Below are 20,693 nucleotides of genomic sequence, written 5' to 3' on the forward strand. Positions count from 1 at the left end.
CTTGGAGATCCTCTCCAGCTTCCCACTGAACACACACACACACACACAGCTCTCTCACTGTTCAGGTCCTCCCTTATTCCTAGGTCCCAGCTTCATTGGCTTTTGGATTGAAAAGTGCTGTGCTGTTGCACACGGCTCTTCAGCATAAGCTGGTGACCTGCCCTAGCTATCATTGCCAGGGAGCCCTGCCCTTCTACTCCCTGCTCTCAGCTTAGTTTCCTCAACAGCAAAATGAAAAGGTTGGATTGGATGGTCTCAAAGGTCCTTTCCAGCTCTATGTCTTTGTGCTTTTTTTTTTTTTTTAATAAAAGTCCTCTAGTCTACTCGTTGGAGAGATGCTTACTCTCTGTCCAACTGTCATTCTCCCAAACTCTCGAATATATGCCTCCTCTCAAAATGGAGAAACATTCTTTTCCACTTACTATTCTCTTTTTATTTTTGGAGGGGAAAAGGCAGGGCAATTGGGGTTAAGTGACTTGACCAAGGTCACACAGTTAGTGTCAGGTGTCTGAGACTGGATTTGAACTCAGGTTCTCGGTGTTCTATTCACTTCGCCCCCTAGCTGCCCCTTTACTAGTCTAATTATTTCTCTTTTTAAAAAGCCAAGGAAGCTTACTTATTTTCCTTTTTAAAAATCCCAAACCTGTGGCCAGTGCAGAAATGTTTTGCTTGACTTTACATGTTTGTAATAAGGACCTTACTTTCTCAAGGTGGTGGCCCATGCTTATACAACAAAAAGAATATAATTTATTTTTTTATTTGAAAAAATTTATTGATGCCTTTTGATTTTCTATCATGTTAATTTCTGAATATATCCCTCCTTCTTCTTGTCTTGTGAGCCTTCTCTTTCAATAAAGATTAAAAAAGAAAAAGAAAAAAAAAAGCTTAATAAAACCAACCAGCACTTTGACTACATCTGGCAGTATATACAATATGAAGTAAGCATAGAAATATAAGTTTTGTTGCAGAGGCAATGTGTTTAGTAGGTGGAGGCTTTGGAGAAAGGGAGACTTAGATTTGATCCTGTCTCTGACACATACTGTCTGGGTGATCTGAGGCATGTCACTTAATTTCTTAGTGTTGCACATAGTTTCCTAAGATTACAAGGTTGTATTCAGCTATATCTGATTCTTTGTGACTCTGTGGACCACACTGTGCATGGGTTTTTTGGGCAAAGATACTGGAGTGGTTTGTTATGTCCTTCTCCAATGGATTAGAGCAAACAGAGGTTAAGTGACTTGCCCAGGGTCACACAGCTAATATGTGAGACCAGGTTTGAACTTTGGTATTCCTGACTCCAGGCCCAGTGCTATATCCATTCAGCTATCTTGTTGACCAAGATTACAAGGCATAGACCCAATGGACATTGGCAGAGGGAGTTTCTATACTGGAAATTCTCCATACCATGAAATCACAGGTCCAGATTCTTCTATCACCTACCAAAAACTTTTCCCTTTCCTTTTCTATTCTCTTCTTCCTGCTTTTCTTCCCTTCTCACACCCATATTTATCACCGACTCCACCTGTCTCTATGACCAGCTCCTAGCCCATGCCTGTCCATCATGCCCTTTACCTCTCACCATTATCCTTTCCCCTCCCTGTGTTTCTGCTTACTCACGACCTCTTCCACCTCCTGTGCCCCCAGCACTGTGTGTGGCACTGCCAGCCTGGCTGTTACTGCCCTCGGGGCCAGGTGCTGAGTGTGGATGGCACTGCCTGTGTGGATCCAAGCTTTTGTGGCTGCCTCGACCTGCTGACAGGAAAGCGGCACCAACCGGGTTCCATATTGACACGACCTGATGGCTGCAATGAGTGGTGAGGACTGGGGCATGGGCCAGGAAGAGAGTAGGGCCATGAGAATAACATCAAGTACCTGATTTACTTTCACCTCTAATTTATCTCATTTGATGCTCAAAACAATTCCCATTTGACACAAGAAAACACTGAGATTTATAGGAGGTAAGTGACTTTCCCAAGGTCACACAGGGAGATAGAGGATAGGTTAAATAACTCGTTTATTTGTACTTTTAAATGAGGAGAGGGAGGGAATGTCACATACTTTCTGATAGTGTCATTTCTAGAAATAGCCACATGGTGGTGCCATTTATTGCTTTTTTTTTTTTTTTCAGACCCTCCAACTTGTTCAGAGAAAGGCCTGGGACCTGGGAGGGCTCAGTGTCTTTGGAGGGAGGTAGAAGAGATGGAGATGGGGGCAGGAGAGGGACTGAGCAGGGTCAGTCATTCAGTCCTCTGGAGTACCTTGGTGGAGGTTGTGACCCTTAGTCCGGAGGGCCTAGACTAGAGGCAAGGTACAAGGGGGCCTCCTTGGGGAAGAAGCATGGCCCAGCCCACTTTCTCCTTACACGCAGTGTCAGCACCAGGGGTCAAAGCCTTCTGTGCCCTATGTTGGTTATGGCTGTGAGACTGAACCTCTGTCTCTCTCACTTAGCACCTGCATGGAAGGGAGGCTGAATTGCACTAACCTGCCTTGCCCAGGTGAGTGCCTGCTTTAGGGGAAAAAAGACCCATAAAGATAAGGGAGGAAGGGGCTCAGCCATTGGGCCAGGGAGGTGATGCAAACCCCATCCATGCACATCTTGTTGTATTTAGAACTGGAAGGGGCCTAAGAGGTCATTTCTCCAATGCTCTCATTTTGTATTTTCGTGTACTAGAGGCAGCTAGTTGGTGCAGGGGACAGAGTGCTGAGCCTGGACTCAGGAAGACTTGAGTTCATATCCAACCTCAGACCCTTACTAGCTGAGTGACCCTGGGCAAATCACTTAACCTCTATTTGTTTAATCTACTGGAGAAGGAAATGGTAAAGCACTTGTATTTTTGCCAAGAAATCCCTACGGACAGCATTGGTGTGCTGTGGTCCATGGGGTCACGAGGAGTTGGGCACTACTGAACAGCAGGTGCTGAGGCCCAGAGAGGTTTTGGAATTGGCCCAAGGTCCCACAGCTATATGTGGTGGGACCCCACTGAAGCTCTGTCCTTCGACACCGAATCCAGGACTCTTTGCAATATCTTCCCCACTGTTCTGCTGCTTTTGTTCTTCCTTCACAGTTCCCGGAGGCTGGTGCTCTTGGTCTGAGTGGGCACCGTGCACCTTGCCATGTGGGGGTGAGAATCGTGCCCGATCCCGGACCTGCGCCTGTCCCTCCCCTCAGCACGGAGGGTCTTGGTGCCCAGGGGAGGTTGGTGAAACCGGTGCACAACTTCAGCAGGAACCCTGTCCCAGACCCACTACATGTCCAGGTATTAGGCTGAGTGGGCACCCGGATCCCCATTCCTTCCATCAGGGACTTGACCCCTGGTCCTGATGTCTGATTCCTACAATGCCTGTAATGATCTCTTGATGATACCAGTGCCTGAAATGGTCGCCCTGACATAGATACCTCTATTCCCCTGGCACAGTGGATGGTGGCTGGAGCCCATGGGGACCATGGTCTCCTTGCAATGCTTGCACTGGGGAATCATCTCGGAGGAGGGAGTGTACACATCCATCTGCAGAGATAGGGGGCCGGCCTTGTCCTGGGAGGCACCGGGAGAGCCAGGCTTGCCAGGACAACTCTACATATTGTACAGGTGAGAACACAAGGGGGATCTTTTGTCCCTTTATCTCTGACCTGTGACCTCTAGTTTCCTTTGCATCCCTCTGCCCTGCCTCCCTCCCCCCCCAGCATTTTTCTTTCTTTTCTAGGATCAGTCTTAGCTTTTCTGTTCCACCATCTCCAAGAAATGACATAAGACCGAAGAAATAGATATAGGGGGAAACCTAGGTGTAGCAATCTCTTCAGTATGCTTATCTTTTCCCCTGCAGATTGTGGGGGTGGTCAGGGACTTCTCCCTTGTGGGAAGCCCTGCCCCAGATCTTGCCAGGATCTGTCCCCAGGGAATGTGTGCCATTCTGACTCATCTGATTGCCAGCCCTCTTGTGGATGTCCACTTGGCCAACTCTTCCAAGATGGGCTCTGTGTTCCTCGTGCTCACTGCCGCTGCCAGTACCAGCCCAGAGCCATGGGTCAGTTCCTCCTTCACCTTGCTCCTTCCCTCCCTCAAAAATCCTTCTCACCCACAACCAAGGATCCAGCCCAAGGCTGCAAGTGGGGAATGGAATGGGGGAGACAACAACCACCTGATGTTTCTTCCAGATTCTTGTGCTTCCCAGGCCTCCAATTTCTCCTGTGATCCCATGGTGTGTTCCAGGGGTTAGGTGTTTCTATCTCCCTGAACCAAGGGGGCCCCACTTCTAGGGTTAGGGGAGCCCCATTGGAGGAAGGGATTGGGGGGGAAACAGATAAATTTGGCAAGCTGAACTCAGGGGAACAGGGAGGACAGGTCAGGGGACTGGGCTATCTAGGATACTCATGCATATGAACTCTTCTTTCCAGGGATCTCTGAGAATAGAAGCCGTTCAGTGGGGTCCCAGGTCAGCTCTTGGGAGAGCCTGGAGCCTGGAGAGACTCTGACGGGTCCTTGTGACAATTGGTGATGTGGTTTGGGATAGAACTGAGAGGGAGGGAACAGGGTTTGGAAAAGGGACGGGTTAAGACATAGAGTTAGCTGGTGGGGGTGACAGATTTTCTCTTCTGCCATATCTCCTCAGTACCTGTGTGGAGGGCATACTGCAGTGCCAGGAAGTGCCCAGCTGTCCAGGTCCTGGGGGGTGGACAGCATGGGGCCCTTGGGAAGCTTGTAGTGTGTCCTGTGGAGGTGGAGAGCAACTACGCTCCCGGGACTGTGCCCGCCCCCCATGCCTGGGCCCTGCCCACCAGAGCCGGACTTGCCATACTCAGGTCTGCAGAGGTGAGTTCTCTGAACCTTCAGCCCATCTACACACCTCCCTGTGGTCCTCAGGCCCTCCTTAGCCCACCATTGCCTTTCATCTCTTTCTTCTGCTTTGGGGTTGGATCTTTGACCTATACCTCCACTCTGGGGAGAAGACTTTGGAATAGCATCTCAGCAGCAATATGAAGGGGGAAGGGAGCATGGCACAAGGTCAGAGCTAGCACTGGGGGTAAAGGTGGAGAACATTACCTTCCTTATGATAGAAATGTTGCCCTAGATAGAAGGTTTTAAGACCTGTCTGGGACTAAAGGGAAAGAAAGCATTTATTAAATACTTACTGTGTGTTAAGAAGCATTGTGCCAGGCTTTGGGAGGGGCACATAGCCTTTGCTAGGGATATGAATGGTCATAAGTTAAATATGTTGAGGGAGATTAAAGTGGGCCCGGGGCCAGGTTCTGACTGTGAGCAATGGGTTAGTCACCAAGCATGCCCAGGACAGCTGGGCACTGAGGTGGGTGTAGGTGACAAGGAGGACATGCTGAAATTGGTGTCTTCTCACAGAAGCAGGCTGCCCACCTGGAAGGCTATTCCGGGAATGTGAGATGGAGGAAGGCTGCCCCTTCTCTTGTGCCCACGTCACCCAGCAGGTGGACTGTTTCTCTGATGGCTGTGAAGAGGGTTGTCACTGCCCACCAGGAACCTTTCAACATGGCCCCACCTGCATACAGGTCAGAGCTCACTTCTTCCCTGGTAATCACCTTCACTTTCCCCCCGGACTGATTTCCCTTATAACAGGGCCTCCTCCAAAATGCACTAAGTTCAAAGATGTGTCTTTATTAAACCCCTGATTTTGTGGGCAGATGCTCTGACATACTGTTCACATCTCAGGCCTTGCCAGAGAGTCCCCCATATCGGCCACTGCCTGCAGCTACACTAGTCTCCTGCGACTAGTAATTCTCCCCCTAACCTCTCCCTGGCTCCCATCCCCTTCCCTAGGAATGAGCCTATCCTCTGTAAATGTTTGCAGCCCATACCACATATTTCTGCCCAGGAAGTCTTACTCCTGACCCACTGTGGATCAGGAACTCAGTCTTATTGCTAATTTGGTATTCTTTGGAGTGGGGGCTATATCAGGACACAAAAGTGTCCTGGATACCTTGGTCAGTCTTGTGAAACCTATGACTTCTTCTCAGAATAATGTTTTTAAATGATGGAAGGAAATGGTAAATTTTAGTTAGACGTTAGTGAAAGTAAAGGTAGGATTGTCTTTTTCCTATCCAAGTATAAAGACCCTCCGAAATCTATTCACAGACTCCATGGGGAGTCCTGCTTTAGGGCTAGAAGAGACTTTAAAGATTCACCCTCTCATTTTACAGGTATCTTTTGCAACACTTAGCACAATGATTGACAATGGTAGGTGCTTAATAAATGTTTACTGATTGATGAGGAAATTGATACCCAGAGAGAGGAAGGTCATAGAAATAAGAAGCAGAACCACTTTAGAACCCAGTACTCTGATTTGGAATCTAGTGCACTCTCCACTGCACCAGGCTGCAGAAATCCCAGACTTTCCCCCCTTCACCTTGCTACCTGTCCCTCAAGCCCCTGGAGACAGCAAGTTGGTGCAATAGATAGAATACTGGGTTTAGAGCCAGTAAGACTTGAGTTCAGATTTGACATCAGATACCTACCAGCTGTGTGACCCTGGAAAAGTCCCTGTGCCTCTGTCTGCCTCAGTTTCCTCATGTGGCACATAGTAGGTGCTTATAAACACTTTTTCCTTCTGTCTGGCACATAGTGGGCATTGAGTAAATGCTTGTTTCCTTAGGGATCTCCTGAGGATTTTTACTGACAGTAAAACTAGGGAATAGACAGGAGGCAAACAGACAAGGTGAAGGAGAAAGGGTTCTCTGGTGAGTAGTTGTACTCACTCTCTGCTTGCTGTAGATTTGCTGATTAGGGTCTTAGCTCTGACTCGGAGCTTGTGCACAGGAGAGGCTCTTCTGCCTCTTTTCTGACCACCTTCTTGTCCCTGGCTCTGCCCTGGACCCTGCCAATACAGAAGCAGGTCAGCTGGTGCTCTGTAACCATTGCCCCCAACTTCTTGGCTGGGTGCCATGAAAGCTAGCATTGTATTTGAACCCTGCGCTGATGCGTGGAGGCTGGGTGGCCACAGACGAGTGACTATACCTCTCTGAGCCTCACTTTCCTCATCTGTAAAACAGAGATAAAAATGCCCTTGTACTAACTAGCCCACAGGGCCTGTCTGAGGAAAGCACTTTGTTAAACATGAACTCTCTGTAGAAATGTATTCTTCCTGCCCTGGGCCTTGACTAGTGCTAGGAGAAAGGCACATTCCTGCCAGTGCCCCAGAGATCCAGTCTGGCTTCAGGCTGTCCCATAAGGACCTGATGACAGCTGTGCCTGTTAAAACTACAGAACGGCTGTAAGACATCAAATGAGGGAACCCATGCAAAGTGCTGTGGAAATTTTCACAGGCTGTACAAGTGCCAGTCATTTTGTGAACTGCCTGCAAACCTTAAAGCACCATACAAAACTGCAGCCGCTATCATTATTGTTATTTTAAAAACATTATTATCCTATGCTTTCTGCTGCCTGATTTCTCCTGGTTTGAGCATAGACTTTGACTGACTTTTGATCTAATTCTGTGCTCGCTAGCGAGCTATTAGGGCTGACAGGTGAAGGTAAATGCATTTTCCTTTTGTCCTGTCTGTCCACCAGGGAGGAAGGAAGGAAGAAAATAGTATTTTTAAAGTACTTATTCTGTGCCAGGCCCTGTGCTAAGCACTTTACAATTTTTATCTCATTTGATCTTCATGACAACCTTTTAAGGCAGGTGCTAGTATTATCCTCAGTTTACAGCTGAGGAAACTGAGGCCAGCAGAGGTTAAGTGATGTGTCCAGGGACACACAGACGTATAAGTACTGAGGCTAGATTTGAGCTCAAGTATTCCTGATTCTAGGCCTAGTCCTTTAACCACTGAGCTACCTAGAACTAGGACCTTAGTCATTAAAAGCCAACTCTCATTTTATGAATGAGGAAATTGATGTCTAGAGATATCAGCTGGCTTCCTCAAGATCATCCAGGTAGCAAATAGCAGAGCAGGGACTCAGACCCAGGTTTCTGAGCTTTCAGATCAAGTTGATCCAAGGGCCATCTGTAGTCGTCCTGATCCAGATCTGGCCACTGGACCCCGATGGCTCCAGAGGAGAAAGTGAGGCTGCTGCCATTGCCCAGCCCTCCCTCACTTAAATTCGATTCACTTGCATGTCATGGCACCACCTCCCTGATGTCACGGTGGTCTTTGAGAATGAGGGACAAACAAGAACAGAGAAGCTAGGTGGTGCAGTGAATGGAGAGCTGGGCTTGGAGTCAGGAAGACTAATTTTCATGAGTTCAAATGCAGCTTCACATGTACTAGCTGTGTGACCCTGGGCAAGTCTCTTAACTCTGTTTGCCTCAGTTTCCTCATCTGTTAAATGAGCTGGAGAAGGAAATGGCAAGCAACTCTAGTATCTTTGCAAAAAACACCACCACCAAAATAAAACATCATAGAGATGTTGAATGGAGGGCCCAAAAGGGAGTCATTAGTGGTAGGATGTCAACTTGGGAGGATGTTTCTAGTGGTGTGCCTTTGGGATCTGTTTTTGGCCTTGTCCTGTTGAATTTCTCTTAATTTAATGACTTGAATAATTTAATTTAATTTAAAATTATTAATAATATTTCAATTCAATGACTTGGATAAAAACAGAGATGCTATGATTATCAAATTTGCAGATGACTCAAAACTAAGAAGGAGAGCCAGGAATGAGCTGGAGCCAGATTATTAAATTTTCAGCATGAGCATTTACATCTTGGGAATCAGCAAATGCTACAAATCAGGGCTTGATTTGTTGTTCTGTTGATTGTCTAGACTTGAGAAAGTGATGGAGAAAACGTCAACGATGCAGGTTAAACTCAAAACCATGGTTTGTGTGCAGGCTTTGGGTCCCCCTCAGAAAGCCAGCTGGTAAAACATTCCTGGGGAGAACTAACACAGTGGCTTTTGCATAGACTAGAATACTGGGCTGAATCTAGTAAGATGAAACTTGGCAAGAATAAAGGTGAAGTCTTCAAAAAGTTGATGTCAAAAACATAAGATAAGGGACATGTGGCTAGGTGGAAGTTCCCTTAGAGTTTGAAAATTTTAGTGGGCAGACCACAAACTCAATGCAAGTCAAGAGTATGTTATGGTAGGCATACAGAACTAATACAGGTCTTTACCTGCATTGAAAGTCAGCATGTTCAGAACTTTTTTTTGTTGTTGAGTGGTTTTCTGTCCTGTCTGACTCTTTGTGGCCCCATTTAGGGTTTTGTTGGCAGAGATACTAGAGGGGTTTGCCATTTCCTTTTCCAGCCCATTTTATAGATGAGGAAACTGAAGCAAATAGGGTTAAGTGACTTGCCTAGGGTCATGCAGTAGTTAATTGTCTGAGGTCAAATTTTAACTTAGGAAGATGATTCTTCCTGATTCCAGGCCTTTCACTTTATCCACTAGGCCACCGTGTTTAGAGGAAGGGAAATAGTAATCTTGCTGCCCTTTCCCCTGGTCAGATCACATCCTATTGTGTGAGTTGTGGGAGCCACCTTTTAGGAAGGACATTGATGAATTGGAGAGTATCCCTTAGAGGTGAAGGGGCTTGCTGAGGGGCCTTGAGTTCATACCAAGTGGGAAATGGTTAAAGGAAATGAAGATGTGTGTAGATAGTGACAGATAGGTGGTGTGCCGTACAGAGCTCTGGGCCTGGAGTCAGAAAGATCCAAGTTCAAATGTGGCCTCAGACTTGTAATAGCTGTGTGATCTTGGGCAAGTCACTTAACCTCTGCCTGCCTCAGTTTCCCTGACTGTAAAATGGGGATAATAATGGTGCCTACCTCCCAGAATTATGGTGAGAATCAAATGCTTAGCATAATGCCTGGCACATAGTAGGTGCTGTGTATTAGGTGTAATAATAATAATAATTATTGCCTTATTATTATATGTAGTAGAGAGGATTCTGGTTTGGATAGGAGAGTTGCTAAGGGCTCTTCCAGCTGTGAGATTTTTGAGTTTTTCTGTCCTTCTTCCAGCTTGCCTCCTACACCACCCCTGCTTAGGCACCTGAGGAAGGGGATTTTTTTCCCCCTACCCTGGCTGACCATATTCCTCCCCCCTCCATTTCCTCAGGAATGCCCATGTGTCCTGACTGTATCCCTGCTACAGGAGCTGGAAGCTCATAGCCCAGAATCCAGGGCACCCCTGCCCACCTTGTGGGAGACTGGGAAGCTCCTGGGGCCTGGGGATGAACTAGATCCTGGCCAGACCCTCAGAATGGGTTGCAGCAACTGGTGAGATGGCCTGGGAATGGAAGGGAGATCCTGGAAACCTAGCTTAAGAGAGGGAAGGATAAGAGATGGGGGGTAAGGGAGGTGGAAGAATTGAAGGAAGAAGGGCCTGAGGGGGAGGAGAAGAGTAAAGGCAGGGGTCATGTGGGGAGGGTTAAGGGGGACCAAGGAACTTGGGGCTATCTGGTCTGTTCTCTCCCTGATCTCTCTAGGACCAGGTACCTCAGCCAGGCTTACTTTACTCGTTCTATACCCATCTCCCCATGTTCTCCTTTCTCCTCAGTTCTTGCACCCATGGGCAGTTCACCTGCTCCCTCATGCACTGTCCTGTGACTGGTGGCTTTACTCCCTGGAGTCAGTGGGGGCCCTGCTCCCGCTCCTGTGGGGGAATGGGCACCCGCACCCGCAGTAGGAAGTGTGCCCACCCCAAACCTGCCCATGGTGGCCAAGACTGCCAAGGACCCCGCCAGGACCTCGAATACTGTCTCAGCCCAGGCTGTCCTGGTGAGTGCAGAGGGGAGAAGGAGAAGGAGGTAGATGGGCAGATCAGGAAGCAGGGTTTGGTCTTCCTCTGTGCCATTCATCCTTTACCTCTCTGCTTTTCTCTCTCTATGGGTCTGTATTTACATCTCTGAATTTCCCTTACTTTCTTTGCTTCTTTCCTTCCCATTGATTTCTGTCTGTTTCTACCTCTGTCCATCTGTCTGTCATTGTCTGTGCTGATATTCTGTCTCCCCACAGAAGCTGAAGGAACCACAGGACTGCCAGGGACAGCCCTCCCAGGTATGGCTCTGCCCCAGGTTCTCTGACCCCATAATCCCTATCTTCTGCCTAATGGACTCCCAATCCCTTTGTAAACCCTTTCTCTCATCACTTCTCTTCTGGAGTGGGAGAACACTTAAACTCTTTCCCCTTCGGATGAAGAAGCCCAGGTTCCATCCCCTTCCTCAGATATCCCACTAGATGGCTGGGGCACATGGTCGCCCTGGTCTCCCTGCTCCCGAAGCTGCACTGATCCGACTCATCCGACCCTTCGCGGACGGAGCCGCCACTGCCTGGCCAACTGTACCAGTGGGGAATCCATCCAGGAGCGGCCTTGCAACTTGCCCCTGTGTACAGGTAGCAGTCTAGCCATCTCCTGGATCACCCTACCACAGGGGCCTCCAACCTTTGACCTTACCCTTTCTTCTCAACCCTATGTGAGAAACCAGATGGCTCCCACCAAATTCCATGTTAATTGTGCATGCCCTTAAGTACAACATACTCTTCAAAGCGGTCTCTAAACATTATCTTATCAAAATGCTCCTGAAGATGGGTTATTACCTTTATTTGGCAGAGGGGAAAACTGGGGCTTAGAGAGATAGAGCTAAATTGCTCAAGGTAATGCGACAAATCAGCAGTTAAGCCAGGATCAGAGACCCCATTTCTAGACTTCTCATTGGGATTATAGTTTGGCCCTTGAGCCTAGGCTAGTGGTGTTGTCTTAACATTAGGATTCTGGTTTGAGCTGGGGAGACCCATCCAAGTGACCTGTTCAGGATGAGGAGAGAATAAGAGATAGGTTGGTCCAGCTAGAGAACTGACCTCTTTTGTATCCTGTTCCCCATTCTTCCCTTCCCAGTCCTCCCTGTGTGCCCTGGCCCAGGCTGCACTGGGGGAAACTGCTCCTGGACAGAATGGGCTCCTTGGGCCCCCTGCTCCCGGAGCTGTGGTGTGGGCCAGCAGCGTCGTCTTCGGGCATACTATCCCCCTGGGCCTGGTGGGCATTGGTGCCCTGACATTCTTACTGCCTACCAGGAGCGCCGATTCTGCAACCTGCGGGCATGCCCAGGTAAGGGGATGCTATTTGAAGCAGAAAGGGGTGCCATGAGGAGTTGTATCATCTCATGAATAGTGCGAGGGTTCAGGGAACCTGGGTCCATGTCTGGGCATAATGTCCATCCTCAGCTTTCCCCCCTGTTCCCATAATATCTTTCTGCTTACACACCTAACATCACTTCCATTGCCCCAGGACACCTGCTGGCTTTCATGGTGCCCTGTAGTTTCTTATCTAGAACAAGGTACCACCTAATGAAATTTTTGGCAAGCAGGAGATGTTGGAGGGTGATTATGACCCCATGACCATGTGGAAGCTGATCTCTTTCATTTCCTCTTACAGTGGCTGGAGGCTGGTCCCATTGGAGCCCCTGGTCCTGGTGTGATCGGAGCTGTGGAGGAGGTCGCTCACTGAAGAGCCGGAGCTGCACCCGCCCCCCACCCAAGAATGGGGGTGCCCCCTGTTCTGGGGAGCAGCATCGCGTCCGACTTTGTAACCCTGAACCTTGCGGTAAGGTAACAACAGCCACCCAAATAAGATAGTGACTCTGAAGCACTTTTGACACCATCAAAGTGCTGTCTAGTTGTCAGTTATCATCATTATGAACAATAATTGGATTCTGGGTAGGCAGTGTGGCACAGCGGATGTGGAAAGCTGGCTTAAAGTCAAGATGACCTGAGTTCGAGTGATACCTTGGAGTCACACTCATGTGACCCTGGGCAAGTCATTTAATGCCTCAGTGTCCCAGGAAGCTCCCGAAGTTCCCTCTCTGTATTGGCAGAGGAAGTTTCCCCACCAGGAGTTCCCAATATCAACAGAGTCATGGATCCTATTTAAAATAAGATAAATTATCAGCATGATGTCAGCATTACTAAGAATTCTTTTATATAAAGATCTCTACTTTGCCAAGAGTTTTCCCGTTTGTCAGCTTGTTTGAGACCTGAGACAACTCCAGCGAGGGAGGGTGCTAGGCTGGGATTATGACCTTCCTTGGGCAGATGAGGAAATAGACGGGAGAGGTCCCAGGGCACGGGGAGTCTCCCAGTATGAGCGCCTGGGGATGCTTTTCTGTCCTAACTTGGATCCTCCATCTTTGATTTTCTTCCCTGGCCTTTCTGCCGCCAGTACCTGTTGCTTCAAATACAAGATTTTTTTCTTTCTTCCCCAACAAAACTGGAGGGGAAGACAAAGCTTCTCACCTAATCTTACTTTGAAGCAAGCACAAGAAAGGGAGACAAAGGTGGTCAAACGATCACTAAAGGAAAAGTTGTAAACCCTGCAAAAGTCTTCCTCCTCACAATACAAACTGAAAGTGGGTTTTTATTGAATGTAAATAGAGCTGTACCCAGATGCTGCTGGGCTTTCCTTTGGAACAGAGTTAGATTTGATAAGGACCTCTATATTCAAGGCGTTTACACTCCAGGAAGAGGCAGTGTTAGATACAGTGGACAGGGATCTGGTCCTGAAACCAGGAAGACCCAAGTTCAAGTCTATAGTCCCTGTGGGTGATGTGACCCTGGGCAAGTCCATCTAACTCCTTGGTTGTCAAGGCAAGGGATATCAAATGTGCAGCCAGCTGCCCTGAGCCAGATTAAAATGTAATTGGGAAATATTTGACAAAGTAAATCAAAATGCAGCACAACATAAATGGTGTTAATTTGTGGTTTTCTAAGACAATATGCAGCAGGGATCTATTTCTCTTTGAGTTTGACACCACTGGTCTAGGCAGTAGTCTAAGACTCTAAGTTGTGTGGAGGAGGGGCCAGCTTGTATTAGTAGAAGGCATTCCCTGTAATACTGAAATTATAGGCCTACTCCTTGTTCCTTTAGTCTTAGAAGGTAAAGGGCATGTACACAAATTACTTTGACACAAGGGAAATTGAGTTACCTATCAAGAAGCAAGCTAGCAAAGTGCCCCATCATAGGGTCACAGATGTAGATCTGAAAGGGACTTTAGAAACCAATGAGTCTAGCAAAGGAGGAGTCCTTTGCAGATAAGGAAACTGAGGCTGAGAGAGGATAAGTGACTTGCCCAGGGTACTACAGCTAATAAGTATATGAGGAAGGTCTTCCTGAAGCCAGACTTAGCACATAGTCTTCACTGTCACTTACCTGCCCCTCAAGAACGGGAGGCAGAAGGGGAAGATCAGGAAAGGCTTCATGGAGGAGGTGTGGCCTTAAAGGATGGGAGGGACTTGGAACTGATGGAAATGGGTATTGGGGAGGGGCTCATTCCAGGTATGGGGGAGAGCCTAAGTGAAGGCATTGAGATGGAAGAGGGCAGAACTGGAAGTGGGACATAGACAAGAGCATGTGAATGGGAAGGAGGATAGTGTGAGGCCAAGCTGGAAAGCCATTGTAATATTCTAAACAAGACGAGATGAGGACATGAAATAGGGTGGCTACAGGGAGAATTGAAGGGGATCAGGGACCAGGACCCAGGCCTCCTGGCCCCCAGTGCTCTTTCTCTTACACTATGGTTGTCATAGGGAGCCAGTTGGGGAAACTTCAGGTATTATAGCAATGGCATTTGATTCATCTGTTGATCAATCAAACAAATTAAATTGAGAATCTATATTATGCTCAGCCCTATGCTAGGCATTAGAGGGAATACACAGAAATGTTAGACAGGATCCTTACCCTCAAGAAGCTCACAGTCTTGGGATGGGGCAGGGAGTGGAGTGGAGAGATGAGATTGCCCTATGCCCCTACAAATCTCCTCAGGTGTCCTCATGGTGGGCATTAGAAATGTGCTGGGGAGGGGGGAGGGAGATAGCTTCAACATGGGCTCAGACCCTCCCCCTTACTCTGTCTGTCCTATCTTTAGAGAAAGGCTGCCCTCCAGGCATGAAGGTCACAGACTGTGCCAATCGATGCCCACGCCGCTGTTCAGACCTCCAGGAAGGCATTGTGTGTCAGGATGGCCAGGCTTGCACACCAGGCTGCCGCTGCCTGAAGGGTATGTGCCCATGAGATGCCTACACGCAGGGTGGGGTGGGGGGATTGGCAGATCCTGTTCCCTCTGTCCAGTGCTGGTTTCCCACTGTTCAACAGGTGGGAAGCACTCTGTCTACTCCCCTCTCTCCTCCAGGGTTCCTGGAGCAAGATGGGGGGTGTGTGCCAGTTGGGCATTGTGAGTGCACTGATGCTCATGGGTACAGCTGGGCACCGGGGAGCCAGCACCAGGATGACTGCAATAACTGCACGTGCCAGGCAGGGCAGCTGTCCTGCAGTTCTCAGCTATGTCCACCACCTGCCTACTGTGCCTGGAGCCGCTGGTCAGCTTGGTCAGCGTGCAGTCATTCCTGTGGCCCAGGAGGGCAGCAAACCCGCTTTCGGTGAGGGGCCAGGTCCACGCCACTTGGCGGGCACTCTCCCTGTTCAGTCCTCTGGATCCCTTCCACCCTTTCCTTGTATTTACTTGACCAGAGCTCCATCTCCCCTAACGCTTCTCTTCCTCTGTCCCCATGACGTCTCAATCTCCTCCTGACATCTCTGCTTCCCTGATATCTCTCCTTTAATATCTTTCTCCTCTCATGTTTCTCTTTGCCAGTTGCCTGCCTCTCCCCCAGTAGACCAGACTCAGATTCTGGGTATGCTACTTGCTACTTATGTGACCTGGGGCAAACCATGACTTTTCTGGGCCTCACCTTTCTCATCTATAAAATGAAAGGCTCAGACAGGATCAGAAAAAATGTGCAAACTTTTTTTTTTGGCTCACATAATAGCAATGATACCAGATAGCGTTTATGTAGCACTTTATGATGTGCAAAGTGATCTATAGGTATTATATAATTTGATCCTCACAATAATCCTGGGGGGAGGTTTGGGTACTATTATTATTCCCATTTTATAGATGAGGGAACCTAGGCTGATGGTGGTGAAATGACTTTTCAAGGGTCACACAGTTAGTAAGTATCTGAGGGCAAATTTGAACTCAGGTCTTCCTTACTCCATCACTCTAAAGCTGACAGCGCTACAAGAGAGTCAGGATAATCGAACATGCATAGCTTCCCTTCAAAGATGGCAGCTATTCTTGTTGACTACTTTAAAAGTTCAGGGTCTCAGGTGTTATTAAGGTTAGTGTATAGAGGTAATGGGGACATTTTGTTTATTTCGAGAATAATATGCTTATTGGACTTTGTATGCAGGGTAAGTAAAATGTATACTAAACAGGATTATTTATAGGTTTTTAAAAATATGCAATAACATAACATCTGAAATATCCCAGTCACACTTATTGAAACTGAACTTTCAGAGCATCCTTTGAGGACAGTAGACTATCTAGTTCTCCAAGGTTCCCTCCCGTTCCAATCCTGTGCTCACTCTCTTGTCCCTCTCATTTTCTCTCTCCTCACTTTTCTTCCCTCAGTGTCCTCTTCTCTCTAGGATGCTGTTTCTTTCAACTTGAACTCTGTCCTCTCCTTCCCCTACTCAATCACATTTCCTTCCCTGAATTATCTATCATCCCCTTATGATGTTTCCCTTTCTTTAAAAAAATTTTTGATACTGAAACTAGAAAATCATCAACAAACACAAACATTTCCCTATGCAAAGAGGACCCCCAAATGGGGATTGTATATGAAATTATGAATCCATTATATACTGTTGATTTTTCTAAAAATATAGATTAAATTCAGTGTGGAGTGCCAATATTGCCCTACTTGTCTGTGTCTCATTCCTGAACACCTATTTTCCTCTGAGAATTTTTAAAGGTTTCTTTGGCCCCTTCCTCTTCCTCCTCCCTTCCTCCTTATCCTCTTCTTCTTCCCCCTCTCCCTCTTTCTCTTCTCTTTTCTCACTTTACCCTCCCCAGAATATCGTCTTTCCCTTCTATGCCTGCCAGTCCTAGCCTAACTTTCCTGACCTCTCACTGGCCTCCCCAAACCTTAGCTCCTTGCCTCCTGTCTTTGCACCATCCTGTGCCTTCATCTGCAAGTCCTCTCAGAAGTGCTGGAAAAGAGTCCCTGGGGTCCCATCTTCCTGTCTCTGCTTTTCCCTTCAACCCCACCCAGGTCATCCACATCAGGTTCATGGGCCCCTGAGTGCCGAGAGGAGCAGTCACAGAGTAAGCCCTGCCCCCAGCCCCTGTGCCCACCTTTGTGCCCACATGGCAGCTATCTCAAGGCCCTTGGGGACAGTTGGCTACAAGGAGAATGTCAGCAATGGTGAGTCCAGAGGCAGCAGAGGGCTCAGCTGCCCTAGATGGGGGTGGATGTGTGGTTGGCACATTGGGCAGGGGCCTGGCAATGACAGCATTACAGAGTAAGGGAAGCACCGAGCTGGGAGAAATGGTTGAGGAAAAGAGTTGGGTCCTGTGAAGCTCTGTTACAGATGAGCTTTCCAGGGACTTAGTCCTCTACCTCCTCCCTCCAGCTCCTGCACCCCAGAGGGCATTATTTGCCAGGACGTCAACTGTTCAGGTGCAATATCCCTAATTCCCACCTAGCTCTCACCTTTGCCCTTTTCTGTTTCCCCCTCTGTTGCTACCACACCTACAGCCTGCCCAGGTCTGTTCCTTTTCTCCTAGTATAGCTGGCCTCACAGTCTGTCCTCATGGCTGTTCATTTTTCCATCTGGCCCTTAAGGCCCAGGGAGGCTGAGATTCTACTCATACCCATTCCCAGAAACCTCTTGGAGTCCACTTCAGCTCCTATATCCTGAGGGTGGCAATCCGTTTGAGTATTACCCCCATTGTCCTGGCTTCTTTAACCTCTGACCTCTGTGTTCACAGTGCCTGGGGCTTGGACACCGTGGTCCCCCTGGTCAGATTGTCCAGTTTCTTGTGGGGGTGCAAACCAGGTTCGAACCAGAGCCTGCATTGCCCCACCCTCACAACATGGGGGGCTGCCCTGCCCAGGCCCAGATACCCAAACTCAGCCTTGTGAGCAGCAACTTTGCCCAGTGCTACCTGTGTCCTGCTCCTGGGAGCCATGGGGACCTTGCTCTCGAAGCTGTGGCCCTGGCCTCGCCTCCAGATCTGGCTCCTGTCCCTGCTCCCCAAATGGCATTGGTCCTTCCTGCAATGGCACTGCACACCACCTGGACACCCGTGCCTGTTATCCTGGGCCTTGCCCAGGTGAGGATACAAAAGCAATGTGGCATAGTGGAAAGAAGATTGAATTTAGGGTCAGAGAACCAGGGCTCAAATTCTAGTTATGATTTACTACTTATATGAATTTAGGTGTTCCTAAATCTCTCTGGGCCTCAGTTTCCTTATCTGTAAAATGAGGGGGCTGGATGAAATGATTTCTGAGATCCCTTCTGGCTGTGGAATAATGATCATTATGACTGTTTAATTTCCTTTCTTTCTAGTGTTAAAGACTGGGGAGGGAGAGGGAGGAGAGGAGGGTGGATAGAAAATTTCAGGAAAAAGAGATTTCTATTTGGGTGTCGTTTTTTTTTTTAAAAGCAAAAACTGTGAACTTTCTAACTTTTATTATTTCAGTTTTATGATATTCTTTTCTTTCTTCTCTATCTTTGCACCCTAGAGACTCCTTTTCTGCTCCATAGTGGGATATAGTAGAAAGATTGTACAGCTGTGAAGCATGGGGAGGAACCCTGCCAGAAATGGCCCAAGCTCCCCTTGTATATCCTGTACTTTCTTACCACTTCCTCCTTTCTTGCTGTAATTGGGCAGGGGAGCAAAGATTGGAAGGTCATGTAAGAGGTCACTGCAAGAAGTGTCTGACTGACCCCTGGTTTCACTCTCTCTCTTACAGAGGAGTGTATGTGGACCAGCTGGAGCAGCTGGACAGTCTGCTCGTGCCAGGTGCTTGTCCAGCAGCGATACAGACACCAGGGCCCAGGCTCCAGGGGGACTAGTCAGGAGACCCCCTGCACCCGCCTAGACGGCCACTTCCGGCCCTGCCACCCCAGAAATTGTTCTGGTGAGAAATGGCTGCTGGGGCACATTGAGTGTGAAGGGAGGAAGGATCCAGGGACTGGGGAGAGTAGGTTGCCTTCTGTGCTGCTCCCTGCTACCACCACTGCCCTAGCAAGGCTCCTTTTTTCCCAGGGGAAAAATCCCATTTCTGTCCAGAACCTTCAGCAGCTATCCTTGGCCTCCCTGACAGCCCTCTTGACCCTCTGCTCCATCCTGCCTGGCTGTTACTATGCCAAGAGTGATTACTCTTTGCCCTTAGTCATGGTCAGTGTTGTATGGAAAGGTAACTGTGGTATAATGGAAAGGATCCTTGGAACCAGAAGACCCAGGTTCAAATCCTGGCTCTAATACCTACTAGATTTCGACCCTGGGCCAAGTGTCTTAACCGCTCTCAACCTTGGTTTCCTCAGTTGAGGAATGGGAACAATATCATTTGTATTACCCCTGTGAGAAGAGCATGTATCTTAAATCCTATATAAATCTTAAAGCCTTTATAAGTGGGAGTTATTATTATTTCCCACCCAAAGCTCATTCCTTACTATGGTTGTTTTCCTACTTGTAGTCTCTGCTATAGCCAGGCAAAGTTCCAAAGTTCTATGGCTCTTTTGGACAGCTCGGTGGTGCAGTGAATAGAGCACAAGCCCTGGAGTCAGGAGAACTTGAATTCAAATCTGGCCTCAGACACTTGACACTTAACTAGCTGTGTGACCTTGGGCAAGTCACTTAACCCCAATTGCCCTGACTTCCCCCCTCCAAAAAAAATCTCAACAAAGTTCCAAAGTTCTCTCTCTCCTGTCTCTGTCAAGTTTTCTCCCATCTCTAGACTTCAGTCAAACTGAAATATTCTTACTCTCCCACCTGTCAGGTTATTCTACTCCTATCCTTCCACATTCTTCTTTATCTCCTTTTCTTTCTCTTCCTGCCTCCTCTTTCATGCAGCTCTCCCTGATTTATCACAGCACAGTCCTAAAGCATCATTTACTCCCTTAAATTCTTCCCTGATATAGTGGGTTTATATTGGTGTTGGGGTGGGACCCTTCCATACTGTGGAACTGGTGGATCAATCACATTCCTCCTATGGAATTGTCAGTGCCTTGACTTCAAGAACTATCTCAACCATACTGGGTAGCACCTCCCTCTTTCCAGTGCCTAGAGCAGGGCATCCCAAGTTTCTCATTCTCCCACCTCCAAGGTTTCCTCCTTGATCTTTACTTAATACAAAAAAGGAATCCCTCCTTTGGGTTAGACACTATCAATCAGGATGTGCTCTTGGGTGATGCTTTGGGCAGGGGGGAGGAGGGGACTCTCCTGGGGTCTCCCCACCAGAAGACTCTGTTTCTCTAACTTCTCCTCTCCCCAGAGGAGAGCTGTGAGCCACCTTTCGAGTTCAAGGCCTGTGGCTCCCCTTGTGCTGGGCTCTGTGCCACCCATCAGCATGCTGGTCTTTGCCAAGACCTAGCTCCCTGTCAGCCTGGCTGCTACTGCCCCAAGGTGAGGGGAAGAAAGGTAGCAGGAGGGCACATTCTGGGGAGGGAGAGAGGGCACATCTTAAGGCTATTGTGAGGAAAGCACTTGCTGGACTTGGAATCAGGAAGACCTGAGTTCAAATCTTGCCTTACTTACTGTTTGTGTGAACTTGAGCAAGTCACCCAACCTCTCTGGGCCTTAGTTTCCTCATCTGTAAAAGGGGGATAATAATAGCATCTACCTCCCAAGGCTGATGTGATGCTCAAATGATCTTTATCTATGTCTATATCTACATCTGTCCACATCTATGTATGTCTGTGTCTATGTCTATGTCTATGTCTCTGTCCC

General features: G+C 48.1%; 1 protein-coding gene across 1 annotated transcript in view; it reads left to right on the forward strand.

Annotated features, from left to right (window-relative positions):
* LOC138157580 (SCO-spondin-like) overlaps window positions 1–20,693 on the forward strand; it is a 98,229-nt gene that overhangs the window by 62,488 nt on the left and 15,048 nt on the right. Inside the window, exons 69-89 of the mRNA XM_069083210.1 lie at window positions 1,645–1,814; window positions 2,449–2,495; window positions 3,066–3,257; window positions 3,417–3,587; window positions 3,823–4,023; window positions 4,394–4,490; window positions 4,609–4,808; window positions 5,352–5,518; window positions 10,019–10,179; window positions 10,460–10,680; window positions 10,873–10,959; window positions 11,140–11,301; window positions 11,798–12,007; window positions 12,335–12,502; window positions 14,820–14,951; window positions 15,084–15,330; window positions 17,008–17,160; window positions 17,369–17,415; window positions 17,727–18,071; window positions 18,715–18,882; window positions 20,239–20,369. Coding sequence (XP_068939311.1) covers window positions 1,645–1,814; window positions 2,449–2,495; window positions 3,066–3,257; window positions 3,417–3,587; window positions 3,823–4,023; window positions 4,394–4,490; window positions 4,609–4,808; window positions 5,352–5,518; window positions 10,019–10,179; window positions 10,460–10,680; window positions 10,873–10,959; window positions 11,140–11,301; window positions 11,798–12,007; window positions 12,335–12,502; window positions 14,820–14,951; window positions 15,084–15,330; window positions 17,008–17,160; window positions 17,369–17,415; window positions 17,727–18,071; window positions 18,715–18,882; window positions 20,239–20,369 — 3,477 coding nt within the window. The remainder of the gene's footprint in view (window positions 1–1,644; window positions 1,815–2,448; window positions 2,496–3,065; window positions 3,258–3,416; window positions 3,588–3,822; window positions 4,024–4,393; window positions 4,491–4,608; window positions 4,809–5,351; window positions 5,519–10,018; window positions 10,180–10,459; window positions 10,681–10,872; window positions 10,960–11,139; window positions 11,302–11,797; window positions 12,008–12,334; window positions 12,503–14,819; window positions 14,952–15,083; window positions 15,331–17,007; window positions 17,161–17,368; window positions 17,416–17,726; window positions 18,072–18,714; window positions 18,883–20,238; window positions 20,370–20,693) is intronic.

Source organism: Petaurus breviceps, unplaced genomic scaffold (assembly GCF_028583685.1).
Source record: "Petaurus breviceps papuanus isolate PSGF00001 unplaced genomic scaffold, PetGlider_PUasm1.0 115, whole genome shotgun sequence".
NCBI classification, from domain to species: Eukaryota; Metazoa; Chordata; class Mammalia; order Diprotodontia; family Petauridae; genus Petaurus; species Petaurus breviceps.